General features: G+C 40.5%; 1 protein-coding gene across 6 annotated transcripts in view; it reads right to left on the reverse strand.

Moving 5' to 3' along the window:
- PKP4 (plakophilin 4) overlaps positions 1-18,204 on the reverse strand; it is an 85,090-nt gene that overhangs the window by 40,699 nt on the left and 26,187 nt on the right. For 5 of the 6 annotated variants that reach the window (XM_063340898.1, XM_063340894.1, XM_063340897.1 and 2 more), the window contains one exon: positions 7,053-7,165. The exons of the other annotated variant lie outside the window; for it this stretch is intronic. In XM_063340898.1, coding sequence (XP_063196968.1) covers positions 7,053-7,165 — 113 coding nt within the window. The remainder of the gene's footprint in view (positions 1-7,052; positions 7,166-18,204) is intronic. 6 annotated transcript variants of the gene reach the window in all.

An 18,204-nucleotide genomic window follows, 5' to 3' on the forward strand; every position in this document is an offset into this window, starting at 1 on the left:
TTTTTAAACGCTAAGGAAGGAAAGCGTAGATAAAATATCAGGCATATGGTCATGTACATGGAAAGAATTTTGTCTTCCCTTCTCAATCTGCTTCTCAAGAGCACAAAGAATAAGTGAAATAAAAACATAACTCTGCACTAAGTGCATATAAAATACATACACCAAAACACTAATTTTTTAAGCCAGTAACACAAATATTTGGTACGTGAAGATGGAGCACGCATACAAAATCTGCTGAAATCAATCAATTTACTACTTTTTTTTTTTGATGCTTTGAATTTTTTTTCTCACTTCTGTTTCTTAAGTACTGGATTTTTTGTTTGTTTAGGGGGGCTTTTTCGTTTGTTTGGGATTTTTTTTGTCTCTTTCACACCTTTCCCATCTTACGGCTTTAGTTCAAAGCTGATGTCTCAGGCACAAAGTTGAACTTGCTGCCAATCTGGAGGAAAAAAGCATCTGATAAATGGAAAAGGTTTCGTATGAAGTCATTTAGAGACAAACCATACCAAGTACCACCAGTGCCATTTTCCATCCTTCAGGGAGAGCTCTCCAACAAAGCCCCCGTCCCGCTGTGGATTTCCAAGAGGCGGGCAAGCGCTGGGATGGGCCTCGGCCCCGGGCCAGCTCAAGGGCTCGGCACACGGCAGGGGCAGAACCGGCTGCAGCCACAGCAGTAAATGGCACCCGCCGCCAGCCCTTCGGCTAGCACAGCCTTCTCCGCAGAACAGGCTCAGCCAACGCGGCACACGAGCTACACCGTTCCTAGCCCCTACCTCTCTATGGGATAGCAAGGCTGACGGAACAACACTAACGTTTAAGAAAATTGCAGATTTTTGTTAAGATATCTAAAGCAATATACTGTTTTTTAAAAATTATGTAAACACAACTACGACCTTCAGTTTCTAGACTGGACAGCTAACTTAAATTCTCAGGGCTACACACAGCTTCTGCAGGGATTATATGACATGGAACAGTTTAAGCCTATTATCTTAGCAAGTATTTGATAAAATGAAATGTATTCCTGATTTAAACAGTACCGCTTGAGAGAAAAGGAGCGATTTCCATTGCCTGTCTTAACTGCTTGAATATACCGCTATTGTCATCAAAAAAAGGCAACAGTGTAAAAAACTAAGTATTATTTAGTAAATATTTCTACAGTGTTGAAAAGCTGTAAAAAGCCAAATATGTAATTCTGTTGAAAATTTATGTACTTCTCACATATTTCTTCAGTGTGTTCGTTTACTGCTTGGCTAAGCTTCCAGCGCTGGGATACATCTGTGCCGTCAGGCAGCCGGTAGCAAAGGGGTTCTCCCCAGGGATCCGCGCTCGCGGCTCAGGCGGAGCTGCCAGCCGACACCCCAGTGCCTGTTAAGACTGAATGTCTTGTTCTATTGCTTTACTTGTCCTTTACCTTCCATTTGAAATACCTACATCAAGGACACGTTTACAATTATATGCAGCGTGAAGGCTTAAAGCTTTGTGTAACCGTAAATTCTTGGTATGGGGGATTTTTCTAATAAAATAGCATACATTAAAATCCATAAACTTGCAGTACTTATTACAAGCAACTGGCAGCCATCAAAATCAGTGTAACAAGATTTCATATTTTTGCTTTTCTTATTGATACAGCTTAGCAGAAGTTTTCACAAATATTTTAACTAAATGAGGTGACGCGTGACACCGTGCAGTGCCGACACCGCGACAGCAGAATGGCACACCGCCCAGCGGCAGTGTCTTCCTGCCTTTTTCATATTTGAACATCACCAAACTGCATAAAAAACCCCAAATTCCTCAATTCTACTGGCATTCAAAAGCTTTGATGGAATTTAAGGAAGGCTTACAGACTGGGTAAACAGAAAATAAAAATACAAATACTGGAGCTATAACAAGAAACTTTGCAAGTTTCACTCGTTTTCGATGTAAACATGCAAAAAATAAGCGTATCTAAATTTCTGTGGACTCAAGAAGATTCATAATACGTGAAGTAAGAACCGTAACGCCTAAAGCAATCTCAGCACGGACCAGCTTCCAACAAGAGAAGGTTCGTTCATTCTGCGACAGAGATGGTGCCTCCTCCGAGTGTTTCAGCATCAGCAACTGCCAGGTGACCTGACGAGCGGTTATTTTATTCCACACGGCAAGTAGTTCCTAGATAGCTACTAATGACAGAATTAATCATTATTTCTTCTAAATTGTTAGGGTAAGTGGCCTATTATTGTCTGTGCCCAAAATATTCTTCCAACAGCTCTATGATGATCAACTGGGAGATCTTGATTTAAAATTATCTATTACTTAGCTAAATTCTGGCAAATACATTTCAGCCCTGCTTTTATTGTATGCTGAAGCTCTGCAAAGAAAATTAAGTGTATCATTTCTTATTTAGTTTTAACTTTAATGCAGCCCTTTAATTGATTTCTTTTCAAATTTCAGTAAGTGTAATATTAGTGTAAATATGTAAATAAATTACTGTGATTCCTTCCCTCTTCCCGCCCGGAAAGCACATATGATTCTAAAAATAACTTCTATGGAGTTTATGATTTGCCATGAAAGCTGGTGACATCAGATATTGCAATACACACAGGCAATTTCAAATGCACCTTTTGAAAACACCGAAGTATTTGGCACGTGATATGAATGGGAGGAAGCTGGTTTCTGTGAGGGCAATCGCCCCCAGCTCGGGTCCCGCAGGCAGCCCCGCAGGACACGCTGGTGCTGCCCACTGCAGGGACGCCGCGGGGCTGGACGCGTCTCACGCGGTTCTGCTGCGCCAGTGGAGCCACACTCACACAGCTCAGCACCACGGCGCGCTGCGTTACACCAAAACTACTTGCTCTGCTTATTCTCTTTATGAGCATTCTCGCATTTTTTTGGGGGGAAAGAGTGTGACCATGAAATGCAATCCACGTTCACCTCACAGAAAGTTTAGAGTGTTTAATCACAGAGTGAAATATTTTTCTGAATTACTTTGGAATATTTTCTGCTACTACAGAAAGTGCATGTGGTATGTCAGTTGGCACTGGGAAAAGAAGATTACCTGCTACATAAAGCAGAGAAAATAAACCATCCTAGTAGCTATGAAATACATTTAATTTTACAAAACTCAGAAGACTTCAGGTAGACGCATTATTACTCAAACTGACTGTTCAGTATTGGAAGTGTTAAATTTTTTTTATTATTTACTGTACTGACAAAAGGGCTTGCATTCTGACGAAGTCCAGTGTGCCATTTACGTACTTTTCTTTTGTTAAAGTGCTTGTGACAAGCTGCAGTATTTTACAATTAAGTTAAGGAGTATGAGCCTTTTGGTTCCCACCGCCACTCAGTTTTCAGGAGTTACACACAACAGATAACTCACAAAAAGACTCAGTTGACTGTGAGTCACTCGCCAGCTCCCACCCGAGAGGTTGGGCAATGTGTGTTATGGAGTCTGACCGCTGGCCCCGGCACACACCGTATCTGCCTGCATCAGCACTTACTCCACCACGGCTGGTGGAACGGAACCCACACAGATGGAGAGCTGGCTGCAATGCTGGCCCCCGTTGTTCGGGAGGCTGGACAGCCCTGTGGCTTCTGCACAGAAACCCCTGCGTGTTACAGCACGAAACACAAGCGAGAAGACACAACTGAAACCTCACGTTGTTTTTCCCAGTCTATCATCTCCGATCTTGTAGCGTATAACATGGGAAAAAATATTTACTACTTACATGTAACGCTAATCATGTACCATTTCAGGCTCTTAGGAGTTTTGAAATCCTACAGGATGCCACAAAAGATCTTAAAAGTGCTGAGCACAATACCCATTTATAAGAAATAATTATGGGAAGAAATAATTTTAACAGGCAAGTAACCTACAGGCACACAAAAATAAAAGCCGTATTGGAATCCAGGGCTGCAGCTGATCCAGTTCTTCCTTCTCCACCCATTACACTACAATCACTCAGGATCTGCCCTTGTTCTCGTCTCCCACACCGCTCCCGAGAGCCAAGGAGCCGACGGCTCCTCTGCGTTGCTTGCACTCATACTAGAGTTGTAAAACAGGGGGGAACAGACTAATAAACCTACAGGACAAGTACCTTCTGTTCGTTTTGCTTTCTTCATGTACACAGAGCAACACGGCATTTCTTAAGGACCAGCAGTAACAGAACGGACCACCCTTCGGAAGCAAGAGTCCCTCCCAGGCCTGCTCAGGCAGGTGACGGTCTGACCAGCGGTGCCCACCCCCAGAAGGATTCATCCCGGCGTACATCCCTGCGCTCCACGCTGCCGCCGTGCTCGGCTCAGGGCCATGAAGCTGCGGGTACCAGCTGCAGAGACGCCTAAGCTAGTTTCAGGTACTGGTGTCGCGTTTCCCGCTCCCTCCCTGGGGCGGTGCTGGCTCGGAGGGTGACCCGAGTGACACAGGGACAGCCGGAGGGTGACCCGAGTGACACAGGGACAGCCGGAGCCCGCGGCTCCAGGGCAGCGCCTGCTCTGCAGAGCATCACCACCTCCCGCCAGTGCCGGCTTGCAGGAATCCAGTTCAGGAGCGGGCAAATCGGGGGCGTTGCTGCCACCACTCAGGCCAGCAAACCTCCAGCGGGACCTCGGAAACGAAACGCCCCGGAACGTCGTAACCTTGTTAAAGGACATTAAAGCACTATCTTTGAAACAAAGCACTGTCGATTTCCTCGGGGAAAGAAAACTTGAACAAAGAATAAAAATAAAAAGGCGAACGCCTCTTATGCTTTAGTTTCGCTTGCCTTTTTAGTTCTTGTCATTGCTTTGTTTTGATTTTTTCAATGTGGCACTGTATGGGACAGCCCTGATACCCGGCGAGGAGAACCATGCCCTCTCCCTCAAGGCCTGACCTCCCGGTGTCTCTGGAGCAGGCTCTCAGCCCTCCTCACCGCCCGGCACGGCGCTCCCTTCCCAAGCCTCTTCCCCAGCCCCTCTCCATGTGTGTTTATTTCCTGTCAGCCTCAGCAGAACATTTACATCACCTACTTTGGGGAAACACATGTACCTTTTTATGGCTATAAGTTTTGCTGCTATATCTGCGTCTGCTGCGATACCGCTCCAAGAGATTGTTCTACTGCGATTCTTGCGACAACTCCTCTAACTACGCTGGAAGCAACTGGTTGTGAAGAAATTAAAGCATCTAATTCAAATACAGAATTTATTTTTTTCCCAGCTTCTCATACATCTCTTAAAAGGAATATCCACACAAAAGCATAAGTCAAAAAATTAACCAAGGACACACGCATCTCAGAACGTACTGTCCAAGTTTTAATGCCACGTCCCTCAGTACAAAGGTAACGCAGCACAGCGTTCCCATCTACCCAGCACCGGGCTCGGCTGGGTAACAAAGCTTGGAAAGACAAGAACAGTACTCAGGATACAGAAGTGTCTGTAAGAACTGAGAACATAATTAGGCATTAATTTTAAATGTGTAAAATATTTTATTACTAACTATGGAAAAAGTATGGCCCAGAAAACAAGGGCTTGAAGAGTTTATTTAGATTCACAAGCGTACTCGCACCAAAGTATACTACAACCCAATTTATGTGCTGGTATTTTCTCCACCTAAACTTTCATCATCTTTTTTTATACAAATAAACATCATCTAGCCATAAGGAAGCAACCAAAAGAAGAAATTGCTTCACAATGCTATTAATTATGTTTTCATCTTGGTAAATTATAGTATTTGATATAAGTATAGGACCTAACTTACTGTGTAGATACCGGTAATCGTACATGATTTCAAAAACTACACGATATTAGTTGTGGGATAAGCTAACTCTGGGGTTCTCTGTATGTGAAATTCTCTGGACCTGGGATCTAGAAATACCTTTTCCTTTGTATTACTCAGGCAAATTCACTGAAAATGAACATTCAATACCAAATGAAAGGTGGCTGGAGGCATAAAATAGCAGGCTTTTTACTTATTCTTCCATAGGAAATTAACTTTTTTAGCTTTCAAAACAAAATCTGAGCAACAGCTGGAGAAACATGTGGATCTAGAGGGAAGACAGGCAAGCATGAAGGGTACAAAATAGTCATCTTGTCCAAGGAACATTTTTGAATATTTCAAAGTTTCTTAAACAAAAGTTCTCATGCTGGTAACGATACTGTCAAACGACAACTCAGGTCAAGCAGTCTGACGTATAAAACCCAGCTGTGTTAGCTGATACACTGGATTTTTAAAATTTGCTTTTAAATAATCACCTCCTGTTTCTTAACTTTTTGTAGGAGAAACTTTTCATTTAACTTGCAGAAACATTTATTATGGCCACAGGAGGAAACATTTCAAAATGACACCCAAGTTTATTGCTGAAAGAACAGAGAAACAAACAGTATTTAAGGCAAGAAATTACGCTGTAACCCAAAATGCAGGCACAAATGTTTCATAAGAGAACACACTGTTATCAAGGCTTTCAGAACCAAGAGCTACCAATCATTTAATATGCGCGAGATGAATGAGTGCCCAAACACATTTACAGTTAAAAAGTTTGCTAAAGAATAAAAAAAAAATTAAAAAATAAATCAGAATACTAGTTAAAGCTGAAATATTAACAAAATGCTCTGCTACAGTTGTTGTCATTGTATGTAAAATATTAGGTATGTTTCACACTATTTAAATATGCTAACATTACATTTATAGCAAGATATTCCCTGAAAACAAATGTAACAACAGAAAGTATTTCAGAAAAGATGGATGAAACTAGATCATTAATTCAGGAAAAAATATAATTGGAGTACTGCATTTAAGTAGCACTGTTACTTTGATACAAATAAGTATAACTCTACTGTATTTCTCTGGCTGAATCTTAAAAACAAACTTCAACATATTTAAAGCTTTACATACTCTATATTGAAAAATGTAATCCACAATTAGAGAGGCCTCTTTAAACTGTCCCATAACTCTTCACAGCAAATTTGCATCTTTTTTTAATACTTCACATATTAACAGCTGAATAACTATCAGTGACAATATACGTATGTAGGACATAAGCACCACTAAAAAGCCCTTTAATTTATGGGACATAGGAAAGTAAAGTCATCAGGACTTGTACCTTGTGCTGGCGATACTTGGTGATTCTGCTCCAAGCCTACATCTTTCTAGCTGATTAGCCACAATTTGCCTTTCCACTTCCAGTTCTCTGGTAAGTCTTTGAAATTGGAGCTCCTGAAATTTCAAAATAAAAAGAAAAGCATTCTTGATGTTAAAATATGGGTGTGTATTAATTCTGAAACAATCACTGTTTCGTCACAATCATGTTTCTTGTTTTGACTCTTCCTTAGTGGAATAAACTATTAGAAGATTAAAGTGGGAATTTAATGGTTTTTTAAAATCAGTGATTCATGCAAATATTAATTTATCACCTATTACAAAGGGAAAAACATGTTTAAGCATTTGTGGATTTTATTTCTCCTGCAGTTAAAATTTTTGTATCTCCTTATCTTGCCACAATCTAACAAAATCAGTGCCTATAAAAGTCAGTCTTCAATTTCATCTAGAACAGAGGCATACTGGAAACTATGGTATCCTAACCCTTCCCACTGCAAAACTTCAAATCCTAACTTACGCTGTGTTCTGACTTCGGTCTTCAAAAACTTAAAATTTATTATTTCAAAGTGGCTGAGTGTAGACATGTGCTATTTTACCTTTCCTGATCTCAGCTTTTGTTTTATCTCTTGGTCAAAGGTACCAAACCTCAGCCTCTAGAAGGCTTTCAGAAGCTGAAGGTGATGCTCGGAGGACGGCAGGGGAACACAAGCGCTGCACAGACTGTTTGCATCTTATTAAAATCTGGAAGCATTTTCTATAAATATGATACTGTGAAAACTATACTATGCCATCAAGGGACATTAGTCGTGTTTTCATCCACAGTTTGATTTTGTTCATGACAGAAAAGGATTCTATCAGAGCAATTGTATTATTTTTCAAACTGATACTCTACATCCCCTGAAGTTTAAGTAAACTGTTCAATACTATTTAAAAATAGAGGAATGCTGATACTTAATAATCTCATGAAGCAAGTCTTGTATACAAGTCAAATACAGCACGGAAGCATTCCTTTAACTTTAAAGTGCAAACTACTAATAAGGGTTTTTTTCCCTGAATGTAAGTCATGCAACTGTATGCCTTGCATGCAAAGTCACCTTCGCTCATATAGTTAATGCAAACTATTCCTTCACACCTTACGTTACATGGAACGAGGCTTAAATATTTCGTTGTCATTGATGGTCCCTGAAAGCGCTGTTTCTTGCAGTTTGTACATCCTTTCAGTAAGGTGAAGCACGGCTCAGCAACGCAGCCATGGCTCTCGGCAGCCTGCGGGTACCTCTGCCTCTCACAGCTCCGCTCCGGGAGGCCTTCTCAGCACAGCAAGAGGGCGGTCAGAGTAACAGTACACTAAAAAGCGACTCTTAAAGCAGGATTTACCTTGCAGAAGTAGGGATAAAGTTTTTTCTACACAATGAGATTACCTCCAAGAACTTCCAAACAGAGGGCTAATCAGCACTGACTTCCTCGGGAAGCCAGCTGAGGGACATGTCACACTGCAGCTGCCGTACTGCCAAAACGACTCGATATATTAGATGACAAAAATAAAGTAAAATAAAAAAAAAAAAAAGAGAAAGCTAGTTCTGCAAGTCTGATTCAAGCTCCATACAGCAAACTGCCCTGGTAAAGATAAGCCACACAAGCTCCTGCCCCTCCCAGATGATATAAGGAATTGTGGACTTTTCAGACATGTCTCCGAGGTCACTACCCAAACTGAATAAACACACGCCCTCATACTCCAAATACTGGCCAGCAAGACTGTGCCGCCAGGACGTGGAACTCGCCCACTGCTGCCACAGGACAAAGCCATCTACAGAACATGCATTTTTCTACTATTGCTCTACTAACAACAGTTCACCAGAACAGAAAACTCTGTAGTTCTGTTAAAAATAACCATGCAAACCACGGGAGCAGCGGGAGAGAGATGTGGTCCTCAACTTCCCCCTGGCCACCCCTTCCAGTAGGTTGGTGTTTACTGTCAAGCTTCAGCATCCGAAAAGGTTAGCACAGTCAATGCTCAGACTTGAAAGAACATTTTAGGACATATGTCCTAAACTTGGAATTTATTAAAACCTGCTTCTAGACAGAATTCTAAAGCTAAATCCTTTTAATTCTGAGACCCAATATGAAAAACCTCATGAATATGATAACCTGTGGACCACAGCAAATCTCACGGGCCTGTACACGGCATAGGAAGAATGGATAATATCCGAAGGCTTGCACAACTCCCAAGTGCATCCAGCAGCAGACCCAGCTGTCACAGTTTGAGAGCAGGTCCTGACACGACTCAACCTCACGTTACACCAAAGAGGTACCCACAGTCAGCTCACTTGGACGGTTTGCGTTTTGGAGAGAAAAATATTAAAAAGTGTATTAAGCAAAAAAAATCAAAGAAATTTACAAATAAGAATTTGTTTTCCAGCTTTAAGTCTGAATACAGATAATACATCCACCTAAAAGCTGATTCACCAGCCAGTCATTAACGTGCTAGTGGAGAATGCCACGATTTCCAAAAAACGTTCAGATGCTGAAGCTCTGCAAGTTTTGAAGCGAATTTCAGCAAGACAAGCTTTCTCCCAAGTAACACATGATGTATTATATAGCATGTAACAAACATAAATCTTTAAAATAAACAGTGTTGCACTGCTTGTTTGCAGAAATAATATAAAACATTTACCCTATGTTTAAAGCTGTTTCCTGCTCCTTACTTTTAAATCAATATTTAAATAGCAATGTCATTGATCCAAACTGTGAATCTGAACACAAGACTCAAGTTGTTTATTGTTATTTACTGGTCTTTTAATTAAATGAAAAAAGCCCCCATACGCTAGCCATTATTTGCTTCTATTCAATCAGTCTATTAATTTGCCTTTTCATTACAGGCAGAAGCATTAATGAAAATAACATTATTCTAGAAAACATACTCTTAATAGATGCTATGAATACATACTCATCTGGGCTCTCTCCTCCCTGTACTGTCTTCTCCTGCACTCTAACACAGTCCTTCACACCAGCTCACATCTGTTTCTGCAGGAAAGCATTTTATAAGGCAAATATTATCACTAGGTAACGTTTGCCATTTTGCGTTCCAGAAGGAAAAAGTTACAGTGAATTACCAAATCCTCAAAGAAGGTTGACATTGTCTAGAAAGACTTTTTACATAAAGTAAATCAATTAAAAAGGAGCACGTAACAAAGGAAACAAGACAAAGCTCCAGTTCCAACAGTTACAATGGCAGAAATCAGAGGGAAAATAAAATCTGGGTTTGTCAACCAAGCTTGCGTCTACACAATCACAGTTTTATCAACTAATTTGTCACACACACTTTTGTCTTAAAGGTGTTTAAGAGACGAACCAGATAATTGGGATCATCAGAAAAATCAATAATGATTTACATTTTACACATGTAAAACAATTACAGGTTTAGAAGACAAAAAAGCCCCATTGAAAGTAAAAGAATGACCAATACAAGAAAAGTCTTCTCTAAAACACTATAAAAATGTAACAGCTACAGAAAATACTATTTTTTTGCAGCAGAGAAAAGGGATCAAGATAAAATACAGAAAGATGAAGTTATGCCATATTTTTCTCATTTCGTAGTGTACTTTCTTTATACAGTATTGATCAGTATACAGTTTCTTTCCCGCCCTCCCTGAGAACTCATCAGAGTACATTCAAGTTCTTCGCCTGAAAAATAAAGGTCCGCCTCATTCCAATAATCACCTCTGTGTCCTCTGCAAACTGAGTGAGGGTGCGCTCGATCCCCTCGTCCAGGTCGTTGATAAAGACGTTACACAGAACAGGTGCCGGTACCAAGCCCCGGGGCACACCACTCGTGACCGGCCACCGACTGGATTTAGCTCCATTCGCCACCGCTCTCTGGGCCCGGCCACCCAGCCGGTTTTTCACCCCGCGAAGTGTTTGCCTGTCCAAGCCATGGTCAGACAGCTTCCCCAGGGGAATGCTATGGGAAACGGCGTGAAAAGCTTTACTAAAGTCCAGGTAAACAACATCCACAGCCTTTCCCTCATCCAGTGAGCGGGTCACCTTGTCATAGCAGATCAGGTTAGTCAAGCAGGACCTGGCATTCAGGAACCCATGCTGACTGGGCCTGGACACCTGGTTGTCCTGCATGTGCCATGTAGTGGCACTCAAGAGGATCTGCTCCATGACGTTCCCCAGCACCGAAGTCGGACTGACAGGCCTGTACGTCCCTGGGTCCTCTTTCCAGCCCTTCTTGTGGATGGGCGACACATTTGCTAGGATGCCAGTCAACGGGGACCTCCGCAGTTAGCAAGGACTGCTGATAAATGATGGAATAAATAAGTGCATTGATCACCTTCATAGTCTATGCTTCCTTATAATGACGTTTTATACCACTCTGAATGGAGACCTGCCACCATGACGTTTATCTCTCAGACAGTACACTATCTATTCCAGGAATCTCTTTGAACGCGTTTCTCTAGCCAGCTTCTCTGCAAGCAGTGGGAGAGCACGCTCCTCGAACAGGATGCTCCCATACAATGCTGGCTGCTAGCAACACAGAGAAGCTGCTGCCCTAGGCAAAAATCACAATTCGCTGATTTTTATAGTGCTGGCTTACGACAAAATGACATGACAAGAGTCAAATAAAACAACTAATAAGCTTGTTTTCATTTGCAGAACATCTATGGGGCAAGAACATACTAAATTTCTAGATGTAGATTACAGAATATGCTGCCGTACTGCACCAAAAGGACCAACCAAATCTTCTCAGCCATACACACTACAATGCCTTGGCCCAGAGCTACTTTTTTTTTTTTTCTCAAAATTATTCAATACACATTGAGGGAAAAAAATATCCCTGTAATTCTATCCACCTGTTTAGCAGTAACTAAACTTAATCACATTATAAAACTACAGGTTTTGTATGCATAACCTAAATTCCACTGCAAAACCACAGACCATATTTCTTAACACAAAGCTACAAAAAACGCTAGCTTTAAATACAGCTCCATTTAAGGAACAGGAAGCATATACATGGTTCAAGAAAGAGAAGAAAGCAACTTGCTTTGGCAAGGCAATCGTAACGGCTGCAGGCAGGCAAGCTTCCATAAGTGAAACCCAAAAGCTATCAAATTTTAGAGCTGTATAGTTTCCTTTCGGAGGCTGAAGTTTCTGTGGATGTCGAAGTGTACACCCCAGCTGACCAGTAACGGCTCTTACTTGGCAAGCTCTGCACGCCAAGTGGGAATTCGCCTGCAATGACGTTGAGATCTCACTCAAGAAGACACTTTAAGATCTTCACTGCCACAAGATACAGATGAGACAAGTTATCCCAATCCTGAAAACAACATACTCTTTTCACTTGAAAGCTGAGTACCTCTAACAGGCTCGTGGCTCCCTGGCAAGTCAAAACAATTGCCAACACACTATGCTGGGCTATTAACAGCAAATATTTGAAAACAGGTAAGTAATTGGGATGTAACTTGTATGACTGACCATAAAGATCGTCATCCTCCTGTTGCAGGCTTTGGATAATCAAAAAAGGTTTAGAGGCAATTCTGGGCTTTCTATCTGCATCCCTCAGTAACATGGCTGAGAACGAGGAGTCTACATTCACAATGTTGACAAACCAAAATTACGTTCTTCCTGCCCTGTTGTGACTGGAAAACCTCTGGCAAAACACAGGTACACTTAAAACTTTAAACAAACAGTGGTCTAACTGGCTAACTGAAGGTTTTCTAGTGACAGCTATGCAAGAATCAGCAGCGATAGCACAAGCAGTGAAGACAGCTCACAAACTCTTTTTGAATGGTACGTGCCTGGCTAGTCAGAGCAGGATCAGGCAAGGTGGGCCATCTGAGAGAGACAATGCCATGGACAGAGAGATGAATCTCTTGCAGCTTCTTGGCTTCTACCGGTTGTCAGTGGCTGCTGCGGTAGAAGACAGGGCTAGGACAGGGTGTTATTTCAAGTTGTAGTAATGCTGGGATATGCCAAGTTGCTTCGATTGCCAAATGTCATGATCTCCGTGAAATATTAAGGCGGCAATTGTAAGCTGAACTATGAAGTGTTTTCCTAATTATAAAAATGTTGCCTGTTGAACAATTCAGTCGAGCCTCTTCCAGTAGTTCAAGTTGATCTAAGAAAGCGTAGCCAGCGTTTGAGAGGAATACTTCTACCTTGCATTTACTGTTTCTCAATCAACTGCAACAAACAAAGCAGAGCCACGCAACTCCCACTGCCTATGAAAGTTCAAATGGTGCTAAAAGAAGGCAATTACACGTTGGACATTTCTATGATACAAACGTGCAATGAAGACGACAAACAATGTGAAGTTCACTTATGCCTTCTTCACATGAACCTCCTGCACTGATCTACAGCGTTCACCATGTTTCCACATGCTGTAATTCGTAATTCTAAGATAGACCAAGCAATTGACTACTTAAAAGCACACCGAATACTGTATTTTTCCCAATATGAATATCCCACTGTAGTGACCTAATATTTAAATTCTCTACCAGAACCTATTGAGAAAATATCCTGTGCTTTTAACTAACCATATTAGATGAAACACAACATTTTCTGTAAAAATAAAGTTTACTCACGCACACAACTGCATTTGCATGCTTTCAGTATCTCAGTATCCTTCAAAATAGGACAAAAGATGAAAAATTGGACAGGGTAAAGAAAATCACAGATTACAGGACGTGAAATGACACAGCTACAATTGTTGGCTGATCACGCTTACTCTCTATTCAACAGCAGCAGACCATTAAAGCCCTTAATACTTTTATGCCTGCATTGTTCATTAGTCTGGTAAAACAGTTTAGTGCTGCTCTAGCTGATGAGGGATCAAAATTTAAGCAGTTCATGGAAAGCTTACTCTTAGTCAACGATAGGAAGGAAGAATGCCACTTGAGGTATTCGCTGACTACATTTGAGCAGCACCCTCTTTGGAAACTGTTTGTTACAATGCTTTTAAATGGGAAAGCTACAGATCCTGCTCTGTCAGCTGGTCACCCGCGTTCAGTTGCCGATGAGTAGAGAGCCTGGTAATCTAAACGTAAGTGTTACAAAAGGTATAAATAAATACTCCAGGATATTTCAGGGGTATCCATAGTTCTAGGCAGGCTCTTTTTCAAGGGGAGTTTCCCCACAGAAGCCCAACAGTACGTAATAGAAAGAAAAAATAATTTCTAAGCCTTCATATGAATAAAGGAGTACCCAGAATTTTGATTAAGGAAATGAGTTAGTCATTTCATCTGAGACATGAGCGGTATATATTTTGTCCTAGAATAAGAGCCTTGGGAAGTGGACTTCTCAGACTTGATTCACCAAAACTGGAAATGCTTGCAAACAGCACAAACGGTAAACTTCAAAGTTCCCAGAATACATAGGGAAGAATGACCTATGCAATTGAACACAGTATTAAGACAGTTGGAAAAATCCAGTTCTTCCAGTAATGTAAAAAAAGTTGGCAAAGATTTTTGTTTCACTCACACAAAGCTTGGAAGTCCATTTAATAAAAAGTACAGCCTTCATTTCAGAACTGATACGCATTTATCCACTTACTGATCACTAGATGCATGCAAATCAGAATTTCAGAGTGAGACAGTCCAATGTTCATGCCTAATTACCGACAGTGCATTTAGTAAGTCTTTTTCTCAAGTATCTTGTTGAAGCAGCATTCCTACACAGTCGGCTTACACAGTACTTGATATAAAGCACTACATATCTGAATTGGTAAAGAAATCTCCCGAACTTAGTATCAAAGTACTGTCATTCTAGCAAAGATGTTTTTAATCATGCAATCATAGACTCTTTGCTGTATGGAGAATGTGTTCTTTCCCCCACTTCCATCTGAAAAAGATAGGGTTTTGCCTCTCCTCCCCAAATCCTATAAAAACATCTCAAGAACTATGTGAAGAATTTTGTAGTTAAACAATAAAGAAGGGCAAAAAGTAAAGCGCACCCTTTCTAAGTATATGATATGGTTCAATACAGTTATACAAAAGGAAATGTTTTGCCGAAGTGTTGAACAAAAGTGAACACTTCTATGAAAACCCAAGAGATTTATGATTATTCATCTGAAAGCATACCCAATCATTCTTGCTCTATTGTCACCTATTTACAAAAGAAAAGGTGAAAAGTTGTCTGTCTTTAGGTGTCAAAACCAACTAGACCAAGGAACCAAAGAACAAAGAAACTAAAAAACCCCAAACCTGCCACTGCTGCAAGTGCTTCTCTCTTAGCAAAGAAATTAAACCCAGCATATTCGTGTTACTTTTGAAAACTGGATGGATGGGTAGTTTTTCCTGTGAGACCTTTTCTCTCAGCCCAATCACCGAAAAGGAAAACTAACACGCTAAGCAGGAAATTCACAATTCCAAATGATCCCCTTTAATCTTGCCAGTTCAGCAGCAATCCGTTCCGAACTCAGCAGTACACGGCTTGCGCGTGTGTAGTAGCCGTGATGCCACAAGTCTGCCTGGGGTAGCGGGCAACCACCTGCCCCCACATCCCGCCCCCCCCAGTTACTGCTATGATGTTGCCCTGACAATTCTTTACAACTTTTTACTTTACTATGAAATTAATTTACTTTTAATATGGCAAGAGACTCCCTACAGAACTCAACTAAACTTCTACCCAAATACTCCCAGGATTCAGAAATACAGACACATACATTTTAACGCTTTAGTTTTACTTAAAACTTGTTTCAGCTTTTCCTAAGATACTTCTGTCTGTTATAGCACAGAAACTTAGTAATATTTTAGAAGCGAAACAGACATTTGGAAAACAGAAACCAAAACAACTCTCTCCCCAAACAAACACCACAAAAAAACCTGACAAGCCACCATCAAATCCACTAGAAGAAAAAAAAAAGAAAAGGCCAAAATACGTTTCAGCTTCATTACGGTTAGCTTTAGGATCTCCCTGCATTCAAAAAGGAACTCCTCCAGTAGAGATGAAACCTACACCAGTAAGAGTCGGTCCTTCCCTTGACTTTCACCCAAAGCGCACCCACAGACAGCCTGAACCTGGCAGAAGAACGCTGCCCCGGCCCCAGCCAGAGCCGCAAGAGGCTGTGGGGGTAGCCGTGTGTTTGCACATTGAAACGGAACTTGCAGTACTACAAAGCTGTAGAAATCTAAGCTTCTTCAAAGATTACACTTGTTCCGCACATGTTATTTTATGACACTGGAAGTGAATTGCAATGTTCCTTTCCTCAGACGTAATCAAGAGAGAAGCACGCAGCTGGCTGCCAATTTGGCCTCCGGGAGAGACGGTTCAGGGGACACGCTCGAGTTTGGTAAAAATGTTGCTTTAAACTGATTTGGGGTCATAGGGAAAAGAAACAAATGGAGAGTTCATTTTAAGTGGCTTGTCGGCTAATTAGTGCAACTTTTTATATAATTGTATCTATGCTGCTACTGTAGAAAGCTTAACTAAGTCATTCCATAAACGTATCTACTTATTTCAGAACTACTGTAGTAATTTTAAAAGTTTTTATTAAGGTAAAATCTTTTTTGACAAGCAGCAATGAAATCTTTTCTGAATTGTGTTTCCACTGTAATAAATGTTTCTGAAGTAATGAAGTTAAGGTGTGGCAACACTACTTTACAAATACAGAGTTACTCCAGATAGAGAGAGATTCCTGCACAGGAGGAAGTTAGGCCCTAGCAAACAGCACGGTAGTTTCTGTCCAAGCTTAACAAAGTAAATAACTGCACTGGAAAATATTCTGTCCTGGGCTTTCTGCCATACAGGAAGGGTGTTGAGTATGTCAGTGTCCATAATTATTATCAACAGAAAAAACACCAGAAAGCAACAGTTCAGCTCTTAATTCTTTCACATTATCATTTTCAAGAGTGAAGTACAATTTATATCTTCCCACCCCTTGTATTCATTCTAAATTCATTTTAAAGTTAGGCTACCGTTCTGAAGTTTGTCTTTCACTATTAAACACAATTTTTTCTTTTCATCAGAATTGAGTTACTTATTAGTCCACATATTTAATAGTCTTTTTAGGAACGAAAAGGGGAAGAGGTTTTAGCCTCCTTTTTAAAATGAAGAAATACTCCATTATCATTTTTTCTTCTAAGAACAAGATAAAAAACATTTCTTGGGTAGGAAAGGGGATGTTAACAAATGCCTTTGTACTGTATACTTTATCATGTACCAACCCGATATAGACAACGCGGTCGTAACTGTATGTTCAGCTAAAGCAATCACTACTGCGTCAAAACCGCACAAAGGCAACTCTGGAGACCAATCACAGCAGCGCCATCGCTGGCGATCGCAGCACTGTCGCTTATTGCAGTGCCGCTCACCAACTAAGCCACCATTATCGGCATGTTCTTTGCGAACTGCAAAATAAAATGGACCAACTTAAAATCACCACAAATGCACATTAAGCAAATGAGTTCTAACTGACATTTGCAATAAGCTAAGATGCCACAAGGCAAGTTACTGTCTCAGAGGACGAGAGGTGACTCAAGATCACTCTAACCCAGACGACTGTGATTACTCCCATCCCAACAGTCTCCAGCATTAATATCCTCCACGTTGGAAGGTTTAATATTAGTTTTAATATCACTAAGAAATTATTAGGGTTGCTACTGTCATCTTAAAATACTCTTGAAACTATTAATTCAGGCATGAAAATAAAGATCCAAATTTCATCATCCTGGAGAAATTTTTTATTTAATGAAAGTTCTGTGGTTATAAAATCCATTGATATCAAGACCATATAATCTAATTCTCACCTTTTTTAAAAACACTAATATGGGACAACATATGAGAACTAATACATCAAGTGTTTGCATACACAGTTAATACCTTGGATCAAGTACTGATTTATCTTAAAAGAAGTTCTGAAACAGAGACAGAAAAGCAGATTTATTCTGAAATTCAGATGTTACAATTTATGTATTAAGCCAAGATAGATAATTATTTCTAGTTCTGACAATGAAAGCCAAACTGTTACTTCTCTCTTTGTGGGTTTAAAAAACAAAACAAAACAAAACAAAAAACAGACCCCAAAACTTCAGTTAGAATGTTTCTTTGTTAAACTGCAATTTTTTTCACTGGAATGATCTTTACAAATTAAGGCTGAACTTGATTTGAAACACAATTTTATTTTCCCTGTAGAGACTAAGATTTATTTTCCCTGT

This window comes from Chroicocephalus ridibundus, chromosome 7, assembly GCF_963924245.1.
Source record: "Chroicocephalus ridibundus chromosome 7, bChrRid1.1, whole genome shotgun sequence".
In the NCBI taxonomy this organism is placed as follows: domain Eukaryota; kingdom Metazoa; phylum Chordata; class Aves; order Charadriiformes; family Laridae; genus Chroicocephalus; species Chroicocephalus ridibundus.